The sequence below is a fragment of the Cervus canadensis genome, chromosome 27 (assembly GCF_019320065.1).
Source record: "Cervus canadensis isolate Bull #8, Minnesota chromosome 27, ASM1932006v1, whole genome shotgun sequence".
NCBI classification, from domain to species: Eukaryota; Metazoa; Chordata; class Mammalia; order Artiodactyla; family Cervidae; genus Cervus; species Cervus canadensis.
Genome location: NC_057412.1, coordinates 38,128,584 through 38,151,942, shown reverse-complemented (window position 1 = coordinate 38,151,942; position 23,359 = coordinate 38,128,584). Strand labels below are relative to the sequence as shown.

The following is a 23,359-nucleotide window of genomic DNA, read 5'->3' as shown; positions in this document are numbered from 1 at the left end:
ATTTGTCCTGAGCCCTGGTTCATGACAGATGTCAATCATGAAGGTCCCACCTTACAGGAAATGCTAATAACAACAACAGTGACAATAATAATTACTAACAATTATTGAGAGCTCTTGACTACTTCCAGGTGCCATTTCTAAGTGATTTACATGTATCAACTCTTTTAATCCTCACAGTAATATTATGTGGTAGGTACTATTTTTATTCCCAGTTTACAGACAAGGAATGTAAACATAGAGAAGTTCAACTGGCAAACACCACACACCTAAAAGTTTTGAATTAGAAGGGAGCTAGAGAAGAGACTTGAGCAATATGATTCACAAAATGGTTAAAATATACAACATATTTCTAATGGATTTTTTATTTGTCCAAAGAGAAAAAGATTCATCACTTAAAATGTGCTGTTAAACATACCATGTATAAGGGATAGCATAATGAGTAAGAAACATCTCTGTCTTTAGGAAACGTATATTCTAATGAAGGTGACCAAGGAGTCTGCGTATGGAACATGCCATGTAGAACAGGGAGTCATGGAAACTTGTCAGAAGAGTACCTGTCTGAGTCTCTGGGAGAGGACACCTCCTGAATGTAGAAGGTAGCAGGGTCCATTAGATTAGATGGCTTAAAGCTCAGCATTCAGAAAATGAAAATCATGGCATCTGGTCCCATCATTTCATGGCAAATAGATGGGGAAACAGCGGAAACAGTGTCAGACTTTATTTTTTGGGCTCCAAAATCACTGCAGATGGTGATTTCAGCCATGAAATTAAAAGATGCTTACTCCTTGGAAAGCAAGTTATGACCAACCTAGATAGCATATTAAAAAGCAGAGACATTACTTTGCCAACATAGGTTGGTCTAGTCAAGGCTATAGTTTTTCCAGTGGTCATGTATGGATGTGAGAGTTGGACTGTGAAGAAAGGTGAGTGCTAAAAAATCGATGCTTTTGAACTGTGGTGTTGAAGAAGATCTTGAGAGTCCCTTGGACTACAAGGAGATCCAACCAGTCCATCCTAAAGGAGATCAGTCCTGGGTGTTCATTGGAAGGACTGATGCTGAAGCTGAAACTCCAATACTTTGGCCACCTGATGTAAAGAGTTGACTCAATGGAAAAGACCCTGATGCTGGGAGGGATTGGGGGCAGGGGGAGAAGGGGACGACAGAGGATGAGATGGCTGGATGGCATCACTGACTCAATGGACATGAGTTTGAGTAAACTCCGGGAGTTGGTGATGGACAGGGAGGCCTGGCGTGCTGCGATTCATGGGGTTGCAAAGAGTCGGACACGACTGAGCGACTGAACTGAACTGAACTGAAGAGAGATGTGATCTAATTGGGGAATTAATGTAGATTTCTGTAACTAGACCAGATTCTTCAAAGAGAAGAATGGTGAGGTTTGAGGCTGGAAGGTTAAGTAAAAACTATGTTTCTTGAGATCATGAATGATTTTGCATGCTATAAACACAGACTTTATGCAAAGGGGAGAAGGGTTTTGGCAAGTAGATGGTATTAGATTCACCTGTTGGAAGCTCACTCTGACTGCACTATGAAGAGTGGGACGATAGGGAAGGCCAGGAAGGAGGCTTGCAGTGATCCAGGCAAGAAGTCAGGATAGCCTTAGTTGAAGCAGAGGCCGTGGGGTACAAGCAGTAGATTGATTTGATGGGAATGTAGGACTGGGGTGAGCTTAGATCGGGAAGTAGAGGGAGAAGAGAAGATTGACTTCTAGGGTTTTAGCTTGGTCGAGGAAACAAAGGAGGGGGTGCAATTTTGGGGCTGGAGTGACCATGAATTAAATTTTCTATGAGCTTCCTGGTTTCTGGTTCAAGTAACATATGAAACTTTGAGAGCTTATTATATGTCACTTTCTGGGCTAGGTATTAACTTCCATGTGAGTGTGGTTATACATATCTTGTAGGTAAGAAAACTGAAGCTCTAACTGATGAACAGATTGTGTTAGATTCACATAGCTAGCAATTTCCTGAAGACTGGACCAATATTATCACCTTGGTAGCTTCTGAATCATGACGGTGGTAGAAAAAAATCTATCCTGAGTCTTGTGCTGCGTTCCAGACTCATCCCCTAGAATTAAAACTTGAGCTTCTTGTACACATTTACACGTTCCATGCTTTCACTCTCACACACCTGCTGATGACTTTCATTCTTGTAGCTCCAGTTCAGCTTTCTCTCAAGATTTCTACTACCATCTCTGGGATATACCACTTCATAAAGTTGTCATACAGATGATATGATTTTTTTTTTTTTTTTGCTGTTGTTCAAAACTAACCTTTTTCCTAACTTTGGCATTTCTGTCCTCTGAAAAGGGTAGCATTCTTTTTCCAGTGATTTAAGTCAGAGATCAGTGGGTCCTCTGGGCTTCTGTCTTTCCTGGTGCTCAAAACTAACTTAGATGTTGATTCCACCAACTTCATATACTTTAAATACAGCCCATTTTTAATCCTCTTTTCAAATGATTTATTTTTCATTTTGATCACTGCAACAGCCACTTAATTAGTCTTTCTGTCTCTCCTCTAACTCCCTCAACAACTCCTGCAGTGCACCCGAAGCAATCCTGCTGGTGTGAAACTGTGATCCCCCTCCTTCCACATCCGGAACTCTGTGGCGGCTCACCGTGACCCGGGCTCCCAGGCCTCACCCTGGCGCTGTCCTGATCCTCCTCTGCGTTGGCCACAAAAGACTTGCACTCTCTGAGCTGGGCAAGCCGAGTTCAAGAGCAGGAACTATTTCTTTTTTCCATGAGTTCCCGGCATCTAAAACAATGCCTTGTCAAATCAAAGAGTGAGCTTCAATTGTCGTACATGTGATCTATGAAAGCTGTATATTAACCTTTGTCTTCATAAACATGTCTTCTGTGGGAAGCTTTGTTTTATAGGCATTTCTGGTTCCCTACTTAAGGGCTGACAGGCAGCCAGAAGCATATGGAGTGCTTCATCTAAAAGACTAAATGAGATTTGTTTTAGGATATGAAGGGGTGATAATTACTAGAGAGAATTTTGTTAATAGTACGGTTTTATGACAGCTGTAGGCTGCCATCCTTTGGAGAAGAATTATGCAAGGTTATACCCTTATTTTAAAGTGTAAGAAGAAAATTAAAATAAAGTGAAAAAATATGAAAATGACTGCAGTGATAACTTCTGTGCAGAGGTAGAAGGAATTAGATTTTGTCAGAAGTTATTATCTAAAACCTGGCGGGTTATTCTAAATAGATCATATTGGTTCCTTGTCATTGACACTACAATTTTTAGCATCCTAGAAACAACACCAGGCTCAGTTTGGGCATGTAGCAGACTGTTCCTTTGTTGAATTTGATGCGTTTTCCAATTGTGCTGAAGGTTTCTGAATCAAAGAAGACAATGTGAACCTTTTATTAAACTAGGCAAACAAGGAGCAGACAGTCAATAGGAAGACACTGAGATATCCTGAACCATGCCGCTGAACAAGGAATGTTTGGGCTGTGCAGGGCAACATTATGTTATAACACTGCTCAATATCTCCCAAAGAGAAGCACAGTGAATTTAGTTATTCATACTTCCTTTTAAAGTAAACTGTCTCAAAATTTTAGCAAGAGCTGAAATGTACAGTAGTAAATGGAATGTGAAATGATTTTATTTTTGTCCTCTCTCTAAATATTCATCATGACTTTGCAGAAAATCTGTAATTTCAAGTTGAAGGTGGATGGTGAAGCAGAGTCCCAGTATATCCCTACTTTTTGTGATGATGATTATTTATAGATATAAGGACATTCAGATTTATAAAACAGTAAAACTGAAAGCCCTGGTAGTGTAGTTTTCTGATATGCAATGTAAAGGTTGTGTGTGCACAGGCAAAAGAAGGAAAGAAAAGAGAAAGGAAAGAAGTAGTTATAAGTAAATAGCATTTAAAATCTTATACCTACTTTCTTAGTCAATATTTTTCAACATACAGGAATTATAATTCAGTGGAAAGCAATCAAAACTCAAATAAAAATCAGTGTACATTGGAACAAAAAAAGGGGGATAGAGTGGTGAACATTCCCCTTGATGGCTTATCAGGTAAAGAACCTGCCTGCAATGCAGGAGACACAGGAGATCTTGGTTTGATCTTGGGTTGGGAAGATCCCTTGGAGGAGGAAATGGCAACCCACTCCAGTATTCTTGCCTGGAGAATCCCATGGACAGAGGAGCCTGGCAGGCTACAGTTCACGGGGTTGCAAAGAGTCAGACACAACTGAGAGACTAAGCACCTAAGAGTGGTGAAAGAATAAGATACAGACAGAAAACACTTTTTCTGAGGGAAATTTATAATTTGTAAATCACTAGGGTTAACACTCAGAAAACTAAGATCATGGCATCTGGTCCCATCACTTCATGGGAAATAGATGGGGAGACAGTGGAAACAGTGGCTGACTTTATTTTTTTGGGCTCCAAAATCACTGCAGATGGTGACTGCAGCCATGAAATTAAAAGACTCTTACTCTTTGGAAGGAAAGTTATGACCAACCTAGACAGCATATTAAAAAATAGAGACATTACTTTGCCAACAAAGGTCCATCTCGTCAAGGCTATGGTTTTTCCAGCAGTCATGTATGGATGTGAGAGTTGGACTGTGAAGAAAGCTGAGCACCAAAGAATTGATGCTTTTGAACTGTGGTGTTGGAGAAGACTCTTGAGAGTCCCTTGGACTGCAAGGAGATCCAATGAATCCATCCTGAAGGAGATCAGTCCTGGGTGTTCACTGGAAGGACTGATGCTGAACTGAAACTCCAGTACTTTGGCCAATGAGTTGACTCATTGGAAAAGACCTTGATGCTGGGAAGGACTGAGGGCAGGAGGAGAAGGGGACGACAGAGGATGAGATGGTTGGATGGCATCACCGACTCGATGGGTATGGGTTTGGGTAAACTCTGGGAGTTGGTGATGGACAGGGAGGCCTGGCGTGCTGCAATTCATGGGGTCGCAAAGAGTCGGACACGACTGAGCGACTGAACTGAACTGAACTGAGGGCATGGAAACATAAGGTTTCCTTTCTAACTTAAAGATAAATAATTTCTTAAAACTCTATACTTCAGACAGTTCTCCAATCTTATTTTACAGAAGTCTCCATAGAATGTCAAGGACCTATAAAAATGGGGAATGTTCATCCTCAGTAAGATACCAGTCAGATTGCTGAATGAGTGGACAAAATGGGGGAATATAGGAAGTGTAGCCCTCTTACAGGTTAAAAGGTTGCTGATGATATGTTTTATGGTTCGGAAAATCTTTCGCCCTAACAGTTGAAAGTCATACTTCTTGAGACTGAGATAATTAAAACTTTCTATGCAACCATGCTTCAGTGTGTAAGGAGTGGAATGAGCTTTAGTGAAGGAGTCACATGAACTGCCCTGGAGTCCTGAAATGTCACTGACAAGCTCTATGATTGGGCAATTCTCTGTCTCCTCATTAAGAGAGAAAAAAAAAAGAGCCTGGATTCAGTACTTGTGACAGTACCTTTCAGCTCAAAAAGCTGTGTTTCTAGGGTCAGTGAAACTGAAGGCTTAACCTGCAGGATCTCTGGGAACATCTCTTGATCTCCAAGTTTTTTGACAGCCAGATCTAGACTTGGAACCCCTTGAAAGGACTGTTTCCCACAGAGCTCCAAGTGTAGGGAGACAAAAATCCAGATGGGCCAAAGTATATCATAGTAAACTAAGATTAGGAAGATTTGGGGAGCAAAGATATTCTTTACTAGGCAGATTCCCACCAACAAAGTATATTTTTTGAAATATAAAAACAATGTAAAGACATATTCCAAATCTCCATTTTTGAAATATATTTTTCTTTCAGAAGACAATGTTCTTAAAACTCAGGCCCATTTTTCCAAGTCCTCTCTGGGGGGAAAAAAAAACCAAAACAAACTTTTCTTCACTGGTGCAAACATTTCAAATTGAGAAAGATAACAGGCAACTTTTAGGGCTCATAAAAAATACCTAACCTGAACAAGGAAATGGCAGCTCACTCCAGTGTTCTTGCCTGGAAATCCCATGGACAGAGGAGCCTGGAGGGCCAGAGTTCATGGATTCGCAAATATTTGGACATGGCCAAACACACATGCATGCAAAAATACCTAAAATCTATGGAAAAATAGTTTATGAGTATACAGTAAAAGAGTATTTTTAAGATGCCCTCTTTATAAATAGGCTTTAAAGAGAACAAAAAATTATAAAAAATCTTAAGAGCAAAAGATTTTACATTTCCTCCAAACAGAAATGGAAGGTATAGTTAATTTTTTTATGAAAATGTTTCTGGTATGCATATACCTTCAGCAAAAAAAAAAAAAGAATTCCCTTGAAAATTATACTGTGGTAGTAGCATACTGGTTATTGTTTTCCTCTACTTGGAACTTTATTATTTGAATTATTTACAATGGTGATAGAATCTCACAATATCCCCTATTACTCTTGTTTCTGTAACAGACATGCATTATGCTAGTGTAATTAGTGTATATTTAATTAAAATGTTGCTCCTGCCTATGTACCAATAGGAAAAATTATTTAAAAAAATGAGAAAAAGGTCATTTTGAAAATTGCTTTGGTAGAAACATATTCAAATAACTACAGAAATTCCCTCTGTAATATGGAAGGTTGAAATAATGGAAATGGGCCTTTAGCAGTTTACTGTATCTTACACAGATCATTACACAAGGACCATTACATAATAAAGCAGAGTTTCGAAAATCTAATCAGAAACAAAAATTGGAAATGACTGGACTCTCTGAATCATAAAATCATACCGCATTTGAAGGTAAGTGGATTCTACATATCCACCATTCTTGGCTAAAATACTGACCTATAGTTGAGAAAGGTTATAGAATTATGAAGACAAACAAGAAATATGGTAAAAGGTAATTTCTTCCTTCTCAACTTTTGCAAAGAGGAATCAATTCAGATAAGGTCAAAGGTTATTTCCAACCACATCATCTATTAAAAATCCTAAAATTGAACTGCATTTTTTTTTTCTTCAGGTAAGCTTCAGGAAGCAATTTAAAGCAGAACTCACTATTATATAAAACCTTTTGAAAAGTAAGGAGAAGAAAAAATACAAAAACACTGAGGCAGCATTATGTTTCCTAGTAAACCTCAAATGAGATGTTCTCTGATAGCAGTTCTCTTTTTGGGAAATTGAACAGGCTTCGTAGCATATGCCTAAATGATACCATACCCAGGAGGCATTTGGGCTTCAAACTGCTTCAAGGCAAATCGTTTCTTTCTTTCTTTCTTTCCTTTTCTTTTTTTTAAAACATGCTAGGGAAAAACAAAACAGACAAAACCCAAGTCTCTAGTCTTGCATTCAGATCATTAGTTTGAGCGAAGTCACCGCTCATTTACGTGGTGCAAGTTTTTCCCTGACATATTAGCTCTGTGGGGATTTGGTTACTTAATGGTGCCTGCTGTTCATGTTTTGCTTGCATTTTCTTCGGTTAAGCACATTCCACAGAATAAGTGTTGGAAGAACTGCAATACCCTTGATGTCATCTTTGGAGCCAGCGTAGTTCCTAGCATTGCAATGTACTCCTATTATGTAGTAAACAACAATTATTTTGAACTTGGATGAAAATAACATAAAACATTACACTGTGATACCTTAAAAAAAAGTTTAAAAATGTTAGAAAACAGCAAGGAACTTTGTGCCTTCAATGTGCCTGTGGCATGTTTCTGGTAATAGGCTAAATATGTGGACCATTAGAATTTTATTTTAAGCTACTGCCTTAAACATTTTTAAGAAATACAATACAGTACATTTTATAAATTTTTAACATCAAGACAAAAAGTACTGCTGAAAAGATTTATACTTTCAAACAACAGTTGAGTCAATCCACATTCTTTTGCTGATAGGAAATAATAGAAACACTTGTGACACAGAGGCATACATAATTAAAGATGCTTTGATCTCATTTCATAGGGCTTATGTGGTATAGAGACTCCTTTAAAATCAAGACTTCTATAGTATAGCTCAGGGGTAAAAGCACATACTTTGGGGAAAGCAGGGGTCTCCAACTTCAGTTCTGTCATGGGTTGAGGCTTCCCTGGTGGCACCGGTGGTAAAAAAAACCCACCTGCCAACGCAGGAGACGTAAGAGAAGTAGGTTCGAACCCTGGGTCCGGAAAATCCCCTGGAGGAGGGCAAGCAACCTGCGCTGGTATTTTTGCCTGGAGAATCTCATGGACAGAGGAGACTGGTGGGCTACAATCCATAGGGTTGCAAAGAGTTGGACACAACTGAAGTGACTTAACATACAACCTTGGGTAAGTTGCTTAAATTTTCTAGAAAGCCTTTTATCTATAAATGGGAATAAAAATAGTATCAATCTTAGAGCATTATTTTGAAGATTAAAAGAGTCAATAATCTAAAATAATTGACTCACAATAAATTCGGAAATTGCAAGCTATGATTATTACCACCAAATAATTAAATATCTTCCGTGTATCAGGTGCTTTTTATAATTGCTTCTGTTTAGTTGCTCAGCGGTGTCCGACTCTTTGCGACCCTTTGGACGGCAGCCCTCAAGTTCCTCTGTCCAAGGGACTTTTCAGGCAAGAATACTGGAGTGGGTTGCCATTTTCTTCTCCGGGGGATCTTCCTGACTGAGGAATCAAACCCACGTCTCCTATGTCTCCTGCTTTGCAGGCAGATTCTTTACCTGCGGAGACACTGGGAAAGCTTATATAATCAAAAATACCTTAAATAAAGGGTATGCAAGCTTTTTTTTGGCATATGTTAAAAAATAACTATGTTGCATTCACACAATGTTGTTTATATTAAAGAGAAAAAGAAGGCCTGAGGTCTACCCTTGAGGAGCATAGGTTCTACTTGGGTGCAGGAGCATGACTTAGAAATGCCAGAACTTCATCTCCTCACCTACAGGCTTAGTAGGGCTTTTTGAGAGTGAGGGCTGGATTTTCAAGGTCTCCAGACCTACCCACACGCCCAGTGACTGGCAAGAGTTTAATCAGTAACTGATGAATGGCTAAGCAGATGGCATCTACTGTTATGCTTGGTAAGCCATACATGGACTAGTCTTCTGCACTGCTTTTTCTTATTTCCTTATGTATATTCCCTAATGTACATTACTACTGACCTTTGGGAAACTCATTATATTCTTCACTAAAATAGACTATGCAAACTCAGAATTGTTCATTGCAAGAAAATACGCCACAGTCTGCAGAATGAAGGGACAACTTCAGAAAAACTACCTGAAATTTCCTAAGCTCATTTAAAATTCTAAAGCATGTTAACATTCCATATTTAGCTAAGCCCTTAAATTAAACTCCACAAAATGTAATAAAAATATAAAATATTCAAACAGAAAATAGTTGAACTTTTATTGTCTAAAAATGACTTTTCTTATTTAAAACACACCTTGGTTGCAGAAAGTCAAATACAAGACTGAACTCTGACCAAATATGAGAGATTCAGGACAAATAGGAAATAACCAGTATTTGGAGAGAGCAGCTCAGAAAGTTTTGATTAAGCCATTTCTGCTTTCAAACAGAAATTCTGGTTACAGGATCTGTCACAGATACGCTGACTTCCAATATGTTAAGCTAAACAGAATTTCAACTCTCTTCACTGCAGCAGGAAATATATTCACAAAATACATAAAAGATTTTAGCTCTTTTAGTACTTTCCTCTCTTATATTGATCTGAGGATCTCAAGGGTTTGGCATTTTTTTCCCCCTCAGAAATTTCTGTGCTACTCCTCGTTTCAGATTCTTGCTTACATATTCTTTGGTAGCCACTCAAAGACCATGAAAATAACTAGCTTAGCCCTTATCTGGTCCTTGAAAAACAACAAAGGGCTGGGTGGAGGGAGCGTTCAGCCTTGCACTGTGGACGCTGACAACACAGAATGAATGAGGACGGGCTTAATGTCAGGAGTCTATTCCTGGCTGCAGCAACTTCTTCTGATTCCAGATATGGTCTTTATGGCCATATGAGGTTTAATAGACAGAATGGCTCTCTTAAATGTTCATTCTGGACACAGATCAGCAACAAACATGGCCAGAATCACTGGGTTAACTGTTGGACATGATCCAGGAAGGGAGGAGCTGACATCGGATTTTGGACTGCTCTAGGCAGCAACTAAGGATAGTTTACAAGGGGGTCCATGTTGGAAATTACACATTAAGGCCTTTTCTCTCAGAAGTTGCTCTCCTAGAAAATCTGTCTTGTCATCTGGATCTACACTTGTACACGCTTTGCTCTGTGGAAGTTCTATTGGATTCTTGTACCCTCACAGAAATTCCTAAACTGAAGAAAAGAACAATGTGAACCATTTCTTTGCCGAGACAAGTATGATTATTATTTCTCCAGAGATTATAAAGACATAGCATGTTACTGTTAAAAGGGATATTAAATATCATTTAACCTCATCCTTTCATTATATTTGTTGGTCATGAAACTGAGGCACTTTCATGGCTGAATTACAGTCTACCTAAGGGTGGTTGTTTCAGCTGGGAGGGATGGGGGGCAGGAGGAGAAGGGGACGACAGAGGATGAGATGGCTGGATGGCATCACCAACTCCATGGACATGAGTTTGAGTAAACTCCGGGAGTTGGTGATGGACAGGGAGGCCTGGTGTGCTGCGATTCATGGGGTCACAAAGGGTCGGACACGACAGAGCGACTGAACTGAACTGAACTGAACTGAACTGAATGGGGGTTGTGGTTACCAAACTGGTGGTATAAAGTACCCTGTGTGGTAAAATGATAATCCAGGAGACAGAAAAAATAACAGAACTTCTTTTTATGTTTATTTGTCTTATCCTAGTGCGTGCGTGCGTGTATGTGTGTGCGCGTGCCCATGCGTGAGCTCGGTCGCATTCCACTCTTTGTGACATCATGGTCTGAAGCCCGCCAGGCTTCTCTGTCCATGGAATTTTCTAGGTAAGAATAATGGAGTGGGTTGTCATTTCCTTTTCCAGAGGATCTTTCTGACCCAGGGATTGAACTCGAGTCTCTTGCATCCCTCATATTGGCAGGCATAATTTTTAGCACTGTGCAACCTGGGAAGCTCTGTCTTACTGTAAGAAAGACTATTTATGCATGTCTAATAAGAATGACCGGAGAAGGCAGTGGCACCCCACTCCGGTACTCTTGCCTGGAAAATCCCAGGGACGGGGGAGCCTGGTGGGCTGCCATCTATGGGGTTGCACAGAGTCGGACACGACTGAAGTGACTTAGCAGCAGCAGCGGCAGCAATAAGAATGACTATGACTTTTATGATCAAAATGGAATGACTTTTACAACTGTATTTGGCAATATATTTATATATTTAAAATCAAATTCCTAACATTTCTTATCCTTCTTTCTCACTTTTCTCTCCCAAAGCACTAATGATCATGTTACATATTACATATTTTACAGATTTACGTTGTGTAAAGTCTGTTTCCCTCATGCTAGACTATAAACTCAATGAGGGCAAGAAATCACTGGCCTATGGACATAAACTAAAACACCATGAAAGAGGCAGTTATTTCCTCTTTCCTCCTCCTTGCCCATGACTTCTAGAAGGTTATTAGAATTGTTGTTTAGTATCACTGTCAAAGCACTTACTATGTGATTCTAGGGACATCATGTCACCTCCCTAAACCTCAGTTTCATAAAAGTTCAATCCAATTTGTTTTCCCTTGTATCTCTACTTCCTGAGAAGATACTCAACAAATTACTTTTTAAACAAAAAATGAATGTATTAGTACAGTAGTACTTGTACATAATGTACAGATAAATATACATATGTCAGTTGTGAATGCTCAAGAACTTTTTACCGGCAAGGGTATATTATTAGTAAAGTTTGGAGTCCTCTGAGTTAGGCAATTTTTTATTTTAAGTCTGACAGAGAACTGGTTAAGACAAGGACTATATGGAACACCAGTTAAGGAAGGTACTTGAACTGAGGGCTCTTCTGTGCAGTGAATATGTTCATTCATCTGGAGGAGGACTTTTTATTTTAGAGATTTGCTTGAATGGCCTATTTTAGTCATGTCACAGTAGGACAAGCAGGCAAGCATTATCGTGGGTTAAGAGTAGAGTAGGAGCTATGAATCCATGAAGCTATGAAGGAACTATGAAGTAGGTGACTGAATCCAGGGCGTCTGTTACCTTGGATAGCTGGTTAAAAAAAGATGAGTTCTTCCTGGGAGTGAAGGGATGAATTTCTGCTCTTGGGATTCAATTTTAAGAAGCAGAGCTGGACACATGTTGCTCCAAACAAGGCCCAGAGGCAGGAAAGAGCAACAAGGTCCTTCAAACAAAATTCCCTTAAGGACAGTAAATGGCCTGGATCTAAAAAAGTTTAAATATTGGGAGTGTATGAGTGTATCAAAGTTTGCTGGTCATGGCACAGTCTGTACTTAAGGGAAAATGCTCTGCAGGACTAAGCCACCTGGCTTTGTGTTTTTATGAAGGGCTTTCAAGAGCATGGTTGCACAGCATTTGATCTTGAACCTGCTACATGTAGGTTCTGGACCTGGCATTCTCCAGAGTCAGTAGGCACAAGAGCAGGCACTCAGCTTTGGAATTAACACTCCAAGTCAGGAAGAAACAAAAGTCATGGTGAGCTAACCAAAACCAAGTCTTCTTGGTGTCCAGCATTCAAAAAGATTGACCTTTCTCTGTCACTGAACAAACCTTTAAGATACTTGGACTGCTTGATGTTGGGATGGGATAATGAGTATGAGGTGTGGCAGTGAGGCTCAAGCAACTGAATGGAAAAAACAGATATGACAAGAGTTGACTACGTTTATGGATTTTCTAAAAAATCCATAACCACGCAGTCTTTGTTTCCATCTGTGAACATTCAGAATCCCATCAGAGTTGACTTTCCATTACCACTGTCTCAGAAACTATTAGATACTTTGAGGAAGGCAGGTGAGTGGACAGCGTCTGGATTCTGGGCTGAGGGAGTGGGGTATGAAAAGGTATCTGCAGATCTGACAGGACATTCACTTGCATTGTCAGGATTCTAGCATATTCTGACTACTGTCTCTACTACTTCCAACAGTCCATAGAGATCAAATGTGTGATAACTACCCTCTTCAATAATATTCTATAGCCACCAAGGTAACTTTTACAGATAAAATAGATTGCAAAAAGGGTCATGTATCTCCAAGAACCATAGTATTAGATGATGTATTGATAACACATTGCCTGAAAGCATTTAATATTTTTCTGCTAAATTTTCTAATTTGCTCTTTACAGTGCTACATTAAATTGCCCTTAGGAAGAAATGAAAGGTAAACATTATTCTGTTTTTTGACACTTGTAGGGCAAGGCTGTTGCATGCACAGCCAGGTTGCCTTAGAACCGCATGTGTGTGTTAAGTATTAGACGTAAGACATGGATAGGTACTTCTGTGACAAAGCCCATCAGCTGGCCCTTACCACACCAAACGCAGCTCAGAGTGAAAGGCGACTCAACTTCAGCCACAAACCCTGGACAACTCTCAGGAAGACAAGGGCTAATCTGAGTGAGGACAAATAGTGTGTTTCTTCCTCAATGATAATGTGTCTGCACTCAAAGGGGCGGTTTACCTACAGATGGCACTTACATCTTGGTTAGACATTTCCCAATAAGGTCTCTCTCCATAGGACATGACCTCCCACATGACAATGCCATAGCTCCATGCATCACTTGCCGAGGAGAATTTTCTGTAGGCGATAGCTTCTGGGGCTGTCCACCTTATGGGAATTTTCCCACCCTGGAAAAGAAATTGGAGATTTTTACAGCTGGGTCACAAGTTCATTAAAGGTTGAACTGGCACTGCAATTAAATACATTTTTATTAGAAAAACCTAAACACTGCATGATAGCATAGGCATTTTAAATAAAAAAAAAACTAAAACCAGAATAATGTTAAAATGTCAGAAATAAAAGTTTTAATGGGAAATAAGTCACACGTCAGAAATATTTTGTTTCACTCATTAGAGAAATTTATTTTCACTTTTCTGAATCACACAATTAAACTCACTATCATGCCATCTGAAGAAAGTTCTACATTATAGAACATTAAAACCGAATTCAACATTCATTAAACATTGTATTGCATGTATAAATAATAATGATAATAAGTTCTAACTTAATTGAAGTCAAATGGTTAAATAAAGAGCTGAGATTTCTCTCTCTAAACAATTTAACATCTATCAGAACTTTATTTCCTTTCCCTCTCATTTTTTTTATCTGCTTCGATCACTTTTATTTGAAATTTAAAAATCCATGAACATTATACAGAAGCCCGTGAGAAAGATAATCTTTCCTCAGAACTCCTTAGCTTAGTTTATATTTTTGTACTTTTGTCTTTAAGTTAACATTGGAACATATTAAAGAGATTAAATTACATGAATTTAATCTATACTGTGCAGGTATTAAAGTCTTTTATTGGTTATACTTTTTTTTTATCAAAACATTACATTTTTATCTCTAGAAACACGCTATAAGTCCTTTTTACTGTAATGACAAGAATAAAACAATTCATCTATTTGATTTATGATCTGAAATCTTTGCAGCTCTGAACAGCAAGTTGAGCGAGGACAGCAAGCCTGGCACCACTAGAGGGCGGAAGAGAGCAAGGAGCGGCTCCCAGACGGCGGTCTCCGACCCCGCAGAGAGGGCTTCAATCCCAAGAAAGGAATGATAGTCGGGACTCTATGGGAGAAGGCGAGGGTCGGATGATCTGAGAGAATAGCATTGAAACATGTATGTTATCAAGTGTGAAACAGATCACCAGCCCAGGTTGGATGCATGAGACAAGTGCTCGGGGCTGGTGCACTGGGATGACCCAGAGGGATGGGATGGGGAGGGAGGTGGGAGGGAGGATAGGGATGGGGAACACATGTAAATCCATGGCTGATTCATGTCAATGTATGGCAAAAACCACTACAATATTGTAAAGCAATTAGCTTCCAACTAATAAAAATAAATGGGGGGAAAAAAAAAAAAGAAAGAAAACCTGCCCGGACAGAATTGTTTCATCATTATCAGCACTCTCATAATCACATCATATGGTCAGCCGGTGGGCTCAAAGTCTGGTATTAGGGTGAGTGGGCTGGAGGGAAATAAAGGGCGGGTTCTCTGGCCCTTGAGAAATTTAGAGTGAGCAGCTTTAAAGAGGAAGACGTTAATCGAGTAATCACAACACTATTTATTTAAGTAATCTAAACACTACTTAGCAAGGAGAGAGGAGAAAGCCTTCCTCAGTGATCAGTGCAAAGAAATAGAGGAAAACAATAGAATGGGAAAGACTAGGGATCTCTTCAAGAAAATTAGAGATGCCAAGGGAACATTTCATGCAAAGATGGGCACAATAAAGGACAAATGGTATGGTAACAGAAGCAGAAGATATTAAGAAGAGGTGGCAACAATACACAGACGAACTACATAAAAAAGATCTTAATGACCCAGATAACCATGATGGTGTGATCACTCACCTAGAGCCAGACACACTTGAATGCAAAGTCAGGTGGGCCTTAAGAAGCATCACTAGATAATATACATGTTTCGATGAACAAAGCTAGTGGAGGTGATGGAATTCCAGTTGAGCTATTTCAAATCCTAAAAGATGATGCTGTGAAAGTGCTGCACTCAATATGTCAGCAAATTTGGAAAACTCAGCAGTGGGCACATGACTGGAAAAGGTCAGTTTTCATTAAAATCCCAAAGAAAGGCAATGCCAAAGAATGTTCAAACTACTGCACAATTGCTCTCATCTCACATGCTAGCAAAAGAATGCTTAAAATTCTCCAAGCCAGGCTTCAACAGTACGTGAACCATGAACTTCCAGATGTTTAAGCTGGCTTTAGAAAAGGCAGAGGAACCAGAGATCAAACTGTCAACATCTGTTGGATCACTGAAATAGCAAGAGAGTTCCAGAAAAACATCTATTTCTGCTTTATTGACTATGCCAAAGCCTTTGACTGTGTGGATCACAACAAACTGTGGAAAATTCTTTAAGAGATGGGAATACCAGACTACCTTATCTACCTCCTGAGAAATCTGTATGCAGGTCAAGAAGCAACAGTTAGATCTATACATGGAACAACAGACTGGTTCCAAATAGGAAAAGGATTACGTCAAGGCTGTATATTGTCACCCTGCTTATTCAACTTATATGCAGAGAACATCATTTGAAATACCAGGCTGGATGAAGCACAAGCTAGAATCAATTGCCAGGAGAAATATCAATAACCTCAGATATGCAGATGACACCACCCTATGGCAGAAAGCGAAGAAGAATTAAAGAGCCTCTTAATGAAACTGAAAGACGAGAGTGAAAAAGGTGACTTAAAACTTAACATTCAGAAAACTAAGATCATGGCATCTGGTCCCATCACTTCATGGCAAATAGAAGAGGAAACAATGGAAACAGTGACAGACTTTATTTGGGCGGGCTCCAAAGTCACTGTAGATGGTGACTGCAGCCATGAAATTAAAATATGCTTGCTGCTTGGAAAAAAGCTATGGCCAACCTAGACAGCATATTAAAAAGCAGAGACAGTACTTTGCTAACAAAGGTTCGTCTAGTCAAAGCTATGATTTTTCCAGTAGTCATGTATGGATGTGAGAGTTGGACCAAAAAGAAAGCTGAGCGCTGAAGAATTGATGCTTTTGAACTGTGGTGTTGGAGAAGACTCTTGAGAGTCCCTTGGACTGCAAGGAGATCCAACCAGTCCATCCTAAAGGAAATCGGTCCTGAATATTCATTGGAAGGACTGATGTTGAAGATACGAAGCTCCAATACTTTGGCCACCTGAGGCAAAGAACTGAGTCATTGGAAAACACCCTGATGCTGGGAAAGATTGAAGGCTGGAGGAAAAGGGGACAACAGAGGATGAGATGGTTGGATGGCATCACCGACTCGATGGACATGAGTTTGAATAAGCTCCGGGAGTTGGTGATGGACAGGGAGGCCTGTTGTGCTACAGTCCATGGCATCGCCAAGAGTCGGACATGACTGAGTGACTTAACTGAACTGACTTAAACACTACTTACTTGAAGGGAAAAGAGGTTCACCCGAAATAGTAATAATTAGGTTTCACAAGGCTAATAAGAACATTAACAGAATCTGCATTTTAAAGACCTGTGGCAAGGAACTGTTTAAAGGAGCCTTGGGGGGAAATAGCTTGATTCAGTCCCTTTATTTTATAGGTGAGCTGACTGAGCCCAGGGTTTTGAGATTTAGAGGCTTAGAGATTCTTTCTCGTGTTATTAAGCACACAGTATTAGCTCATGTGATCAAAGTAGTATTATGGGGCATTGATATAAAGATGTAAATATTTCAGCATGGGGGAAAAGGTGGATCAAACTAATGTTTTAACTCTGAGTGCCAATGTAGGGGACCTGAGTTCCATCCCTGGGTCAGGAAGATCCCATGGAGATGGAAATGGCAACCCACTCCAGTATTCTCGCCTGGAGAATCCCATGGACAGAGCCTGGTCTACCGTCCATGCTGTGCTTTAATGCTTAGTCACTCAGTTGTGTCTGACTCTTTATGAGCCCAAGGACTGTAGCCCATAGGGTCTCAAATGAATTGGACAAAAATGAAACAACAACAATCTATAACCATATATCAAATTAGTATAACGCAAGGGAGCCTGAAATGGGGTTTTCACCCTTGGGGGCCGTGCCAAATTAAGAGTAGGAAATTAAATATACAAAGTTGGTGATAGAAGTTTAAGAGGGTGGTGAGTCCAGGAAGAAAGATGCAAGAGGAGGATTCGTTCTTGTTAAGTAGAGTTGCCAGATAAAATAGAGGACCCACAAATACTTAAATACAAATTTAAGATAACAAATACTCTGTTTGATATTAGTATGTCCCATGAAGGAATTTTTTTTGTGTGTAAGTATGTCCCAAATATCACCTGAGACATATTTATAGTAAAAATATATCCATTGTTTGGGCTTCCCTGGTGGCCCAGCAATAAAGACTCTGCCTGCAGTGCAGGAACCACAGGAGATGCCGGTTTAATCCCTGGGATGGCTTCCTAGGAAGCTGGAAAAGGACATGGTAACCTACTCCAGTATTCTTGCCTGGAGAATTCCATGGACAGAGAGCCTGGCGGGCTACAGCCCACAGGGTCACAAAGAGTTGGACACGACGGAAGTGACTGACCATGCACGCACATATTCATTGTTTACCTGCAATTCAAATTTAACTGGGCATCTTATATTTTTATTGTTGTTAGTTACTCAGCTGTGTCTGACTCGTTGCGACCCCATGGACTGTAGCCTGCCAGGCTCCTCTGTTCATGGGGATTCTCCAGACAGGAATACTGGAGTGGGTAGCCATTCCCTTCTCTAAGGGATCTTTCTTACCCAGGGATGGAACCCAGGTTTCCTGCATTGCAGGCATATTCTTTACCTTCTGAGCCACCTTTTATTCACTACATGTGGCAATGCTTAACCAAAGGGAATTAAAAAAATTAACAAATGGGAACATTGTAAATGATCTGACAGAACACGGTGTGTTCTGAAAAAACTAGGTGGTCTACACCTTAGGAAGGGACAAGGTTACCCCAACTTGTATTCATGTACCAAGACTGCAGCAGCCTTTGTTTTATTATGCTGTGGCTGAAGCTCCTCAGGCTTGTGGCTGCGCTTTTTGAAGCCATTTAAGTCAGCTTCAGGTTGCTTTCAAATATAGAATCCACACTTCCCAGAGAATAAGTTAACAATCTGTAGATCTGACCTCAGAACAGAGGCATGAGCAGCAGCCTCACCCAGAATTTCTGATTCTGGTTATTTCTTGGTCTCTCCTGGCAAATAGTATGTGGGACTGTGACTTGCTAGTGTGCTGGGTTGTTTTTTTTTTTTACTAAATCTTTGTGAGTTCTATTGAGACAGGCTGAAAAATGGAGTTAAGGGTTATTTTATATGCTTTCACTTATAAATGACACCTCATATAAAGGAGTCACATATAAATTTATACTTCCTGTAACTTGATAACACATATAAATGGTAATTTTAGCACTTTCCTTCCTAAGATTTTATTTTTTTCCTCAAGGGGAAGATATTACAGAATATTTGATTAGTAAGCATTGCTACACATTATGGACTGCATTGTGTTCCTCCAGAATTCATATGTGGAAGCACTAACCCTTAATGTGACTGTAGTCTGGAGCTAGGGCCTCTGAAGAGGTAATAAATGTCAATGAGATCAGGAAGGTGGGCCCTAATCCAACATGACTGGTGTCCTTACTACAAGAGGAAGATACACCAGAGGTGTGCAGGTACAGGAGATAGGCCATGTGAGGACACAGCAAGAAGCTGACCACCGGCAAGCCAAGGAGAGAGGTCTTGCTATGGTAGCCTTAACAAATACACTGAAAAATATGCTAATACACTAAATATACGAATATATTTAAAATAACCAATTTTTCCCCTAAGATGAGCAACAGTGCAAAGGACAGTACCTCTTCGTTTCAAATTTTATTCCAGGTGTCATACTGCAATAGAAAGGGTGAGCTAGAATAAACCTTAAAATACGAAGTTTTAAAAAAAATTGGCAAAGAAGTTTTAATGTCGGAGACACCATTCTCGTTGACAAAAAATGCATGGCAACATGAACCCGAGAGTATACACAAACTGCACTGTCAGTTTGTCAATGATTCTGAGCATCTAAGGGATGGTGATAAGAAAACATCCAAATCTTTCTTTTTCTAATGAGAGGATCTATACTAGATATACTCTTTATATAAAGTACAAGATGAGGCAGGAAGGAAGAGGTCCTTAAGATTATTGCACTGTTTCTACTGCCTTTCCTACTTTAGAGGAAACAAAGTTTAGTTCTTAAAAAAATTTTTGTAAATTGAATGGACTAACAAACTCCTGTGGCTTAATCTCATCTGCTTATAATATTTTTGCCCATGATCTTGAATCATAGACAGAGGTAATGCACTAAGGTGCTTTTTTTCTCAAAGCATTACCCACCAGATGTTTGTTTCAGGTTTCAAGAATAAACAAATAGTACTTTAGACTTGAAATCACAATCATTGGAACAGTGCATGTTGCTTTGCCATATGTTTATGAGAAAAAAAGAAGTTACCAAAGATGCTAATCAAAATGACTGAATGTAGCTCAAAAGCCTTCTCATTTACTAATACCTCCCTTTTGCAGCAAACTTAATCACTACAGAACAAAGGAGAAACAGGAAGGAAACAAACTGCATATCACTACTTAAAAGTTTGTTGGCAAACCTTTTTTTCTGTTTTTTCAAGTCCTATCCAGAGCTTGATTTGTAGTAACTAGGTAGAGGGACTGTAGCAGGAAAAAGTGCTAAAGGTGGCACCAGGAGCCCTGTGTATCTGGACACTCTATACCCCTCATGGAGTTGCATTGATATTATAGTTGTATTTAACTACATCTGAGTTTTAAAACCTAATCCTCTAATCTTCAGCAGAGAGAACAATCAATTGAAATATAGTAACATAATGTTATAGAGGCTTAATACTAAAACCAAATGGAAAAATTCCATTGAGAAAGAAGAACACAATAAAAATCTCCCATTTCTCATTCACTGGATTTGATGGTTATCTTAAAAGCAAATGGCTTGAATAGACACCAATTTGCCTGCAGACTTTCCTTTTCTTATTTCCTCAATCTGTCTCTGTAGTACCCAAACTCCAAGGAGTATAAAAATTATAGTACAGAAAACATAGATACCATGCTTAAAAGATTAGTTTAAGGAATTTTTAATCACAATTTTGACTAATGTTTTTCCATATGAGCTGCAGAGTCTAAGTGAGATTCAGCTCTATCATAACCCATTGTGTGGCCATGGGCAAGTCTTCACTCCTAGTCTTTTATTTTTGATATGCAAAATGAGGGGACTCGATTTAATGATCATAAAATAGTAAAATATGATGATTTTAATATTTGCTTCCAGTGTCTCAGCTCAGAATAAATTGTAAGGAGATAGGCCATATGAGTTGATAGATAAACTGTGTGAACAGAGAGCCTGATGACAGACAGCAAAGAAGACAAGGACACTCATTATATTTCTCAGGCCAGTGGTCACAGTGACCATCTCAAGTGGTAAGCAAGAGTTAAAATAACCACTTTTTAAGAAAGGAAAAGCATGATGAATACATTTTAGGAAAGCATAGGCTAGATACATTGCCTTTTTTCCCTATATTTTTAAATCTTTATAGAAAGTTAAAATACTGAAAATGTTATTTATCTTATTATTTATCTTAATAGTTATTTATTTTAATAATTATTTTATTTTATTAAAATTATTTATTAATGTAATAATATATTTTATTATAAATATAATTATAAAATTATAAAAATATAAATATTTATTTAATAATTTATTTTAATTAAGTTATTTATCTTCATAGGTTAACACACTGTTAATCTGTTAATGAGTAACCATTAGTTATTTAGAAAACTCATTATAAGAAAACTTACTGAAGAGGGCATTAATGTGTTTCCTGAAAGATCACTTTACAATTTCTTGTCAGTGGGATTATCTGTGGCAGAATGGTCTGGCTTGCAGAGCATTGGTGGGAAATCAGCACTTTGGGCCTTCTGCCTTAATCTGTTATGTTGTCCTGGGAAGTTATAGCAAATCACAGAGAGATGTCACAACAGAGTAGTTATATAAACAACTTCACTAAGGGGATGTTCTTTCTCTAGAGAATTACTGATTTTGAGAGATAAACCCATCTCTGAGCATCTCTTTGTCATTTGTATCCCCAGATCAACAAATTAAAATATTATGGTGCACAAATATCTAGTGCAAGTCTTTTAAAATGACATCCCCACTCCCTCTCAGAGGGGTATGCCCTTTCCTCCATTGAAATTTATTGATCTCAGGCAACTTTGGTACTTTGTGAAGTTTTATGCTCTTCTAAAATATGGGTTTAGTATCTGTCCTTCCCTGAAAAAATACTGAGGACTGCAATGTTGTGAATTCTTTTGTAAAGGAGAAAACTTCTCCAGTTTTGGCTTCTAGGTATCATTTATTAAGGGAATTAAATACGATAGTACACATGAGCATCTCTTAGCTGTCAACACAAGATAGGCACTCAGCAAATGTTATCTGTCTCCTTAATTTATGTATTTAAAATCTGTCTTATTTTGGATCTGTTTGGTTTCCAGTGCAGACTAGCATCCCAGTTTACTCATCTGAGGTCACTGAGCTCACTCACTACGGTACGAAGGGTGATATTCTCAAACCAGAGGCACCAATTCTATTGATGGGCAGGCTCTGACTCAGTTCTTACAATTTAGACCTTGTCCTGTCCACTCTGAGGAAATCTGTGCATCTTGGTCCAGTGAGTTTGGTCCTATGTCTATGTTCCTGCTGTTGCCCCACTAGTGCCCTTCCAAGACTGAAGACATGTCTTATTCCTCTTATTCTTTCATAGGTAGAATTCTGTCATCAAAGAACATTATCTATGACTGAATGCTGGCAGTCAGATCTCTGCCTACAGATGGACCTACCTGATAATGATTGTGGATTTCTTTCCTTTTTCTGGGTGTCTGTCTTCTACCTGTAGGGTTGTGGCCCACTGGATGAGTTATAAACCTTTTCCCTAAAAAACATGCATGTAGATACAGCTACACAAGACTTTGCATAAGTATCATGGGATTCACAGGTGTCAGACTGAGATACTTTATCTATAAGCAAAAGACTCTTTTTGGCATAGTATTTTAAAAATGTAAGTCATTGATTAATAATAACCAGTTTTTATAGGATAATAATTACTGTAGAAATATATGGTAATGAGCACTGTTTTAGGCCACAAATAGATGAAATAAACCATTTTTATATTTTTATATAAAACAAAGATTAAAAAAATTTAACTTATTTTTAATTGGGTGATTGTTGCTTTACAATTTTGTGTTGGCTTCTCCCATACAACAATATGAATCAGCTATAAATATACATATGTCCCCTCCATCTTGAACCTCTCCTCCACCCTACCTCATCCACCCCTGTAGGTAACCGAGTACCTCATTGAGCTCCCTGTGTTATCTAGCAACTTCCCATTAGCTATCTGTTTTACATATGGTAATATGTCTGTTTCACCACTATTCTCTCAATTTATCCCAACCTCTCCTTCCCCTGCTGTGGCCAAAGTCTGTTCTCTATGTCCGTGTCTCTATTCCCACCATGCAAATAGGTTCATTGGTACCGTTATCCTAGACTCCATAAATGTGTGCTAATATATGATATTAAACAAAGACTTCTTAACAGTTGTCTTGTTTCTACGTGGGTGTCCACTGAGGTCTCAGGCTCATGGTTTTTTTTTTTTTTTCATTTATCTTTATTAGTTGGAGGCTAATTACTTTACAATATTTACAATATTTTAGTGGTTTTT

The 23,359-nt window shown here is 38.9% G+C and overlaps 1 protein-coding gene across 1 annotated transcript in view; it reads right to left on the bottom strand.

Moving 5' to 3' along the window:
• Window positions 1-23,359, bottom strand: part of EPHA6 (EPH receptor A6) — a 962,333-nt gene that overhangs the window by 23,096 nt on the left and 915,878 nt on the right. The window contains exon 15 of the mRNA XM_043449041.1: window positions 13,586-13,735. Within this exon, the coding sequence (XP_043304976.1) occupies window positions 13,586-13,735 (150 nt within the window). The remainder of the gene's footprint in view (window positions 1-13,585; window positions 13,736-23,359) is intronic.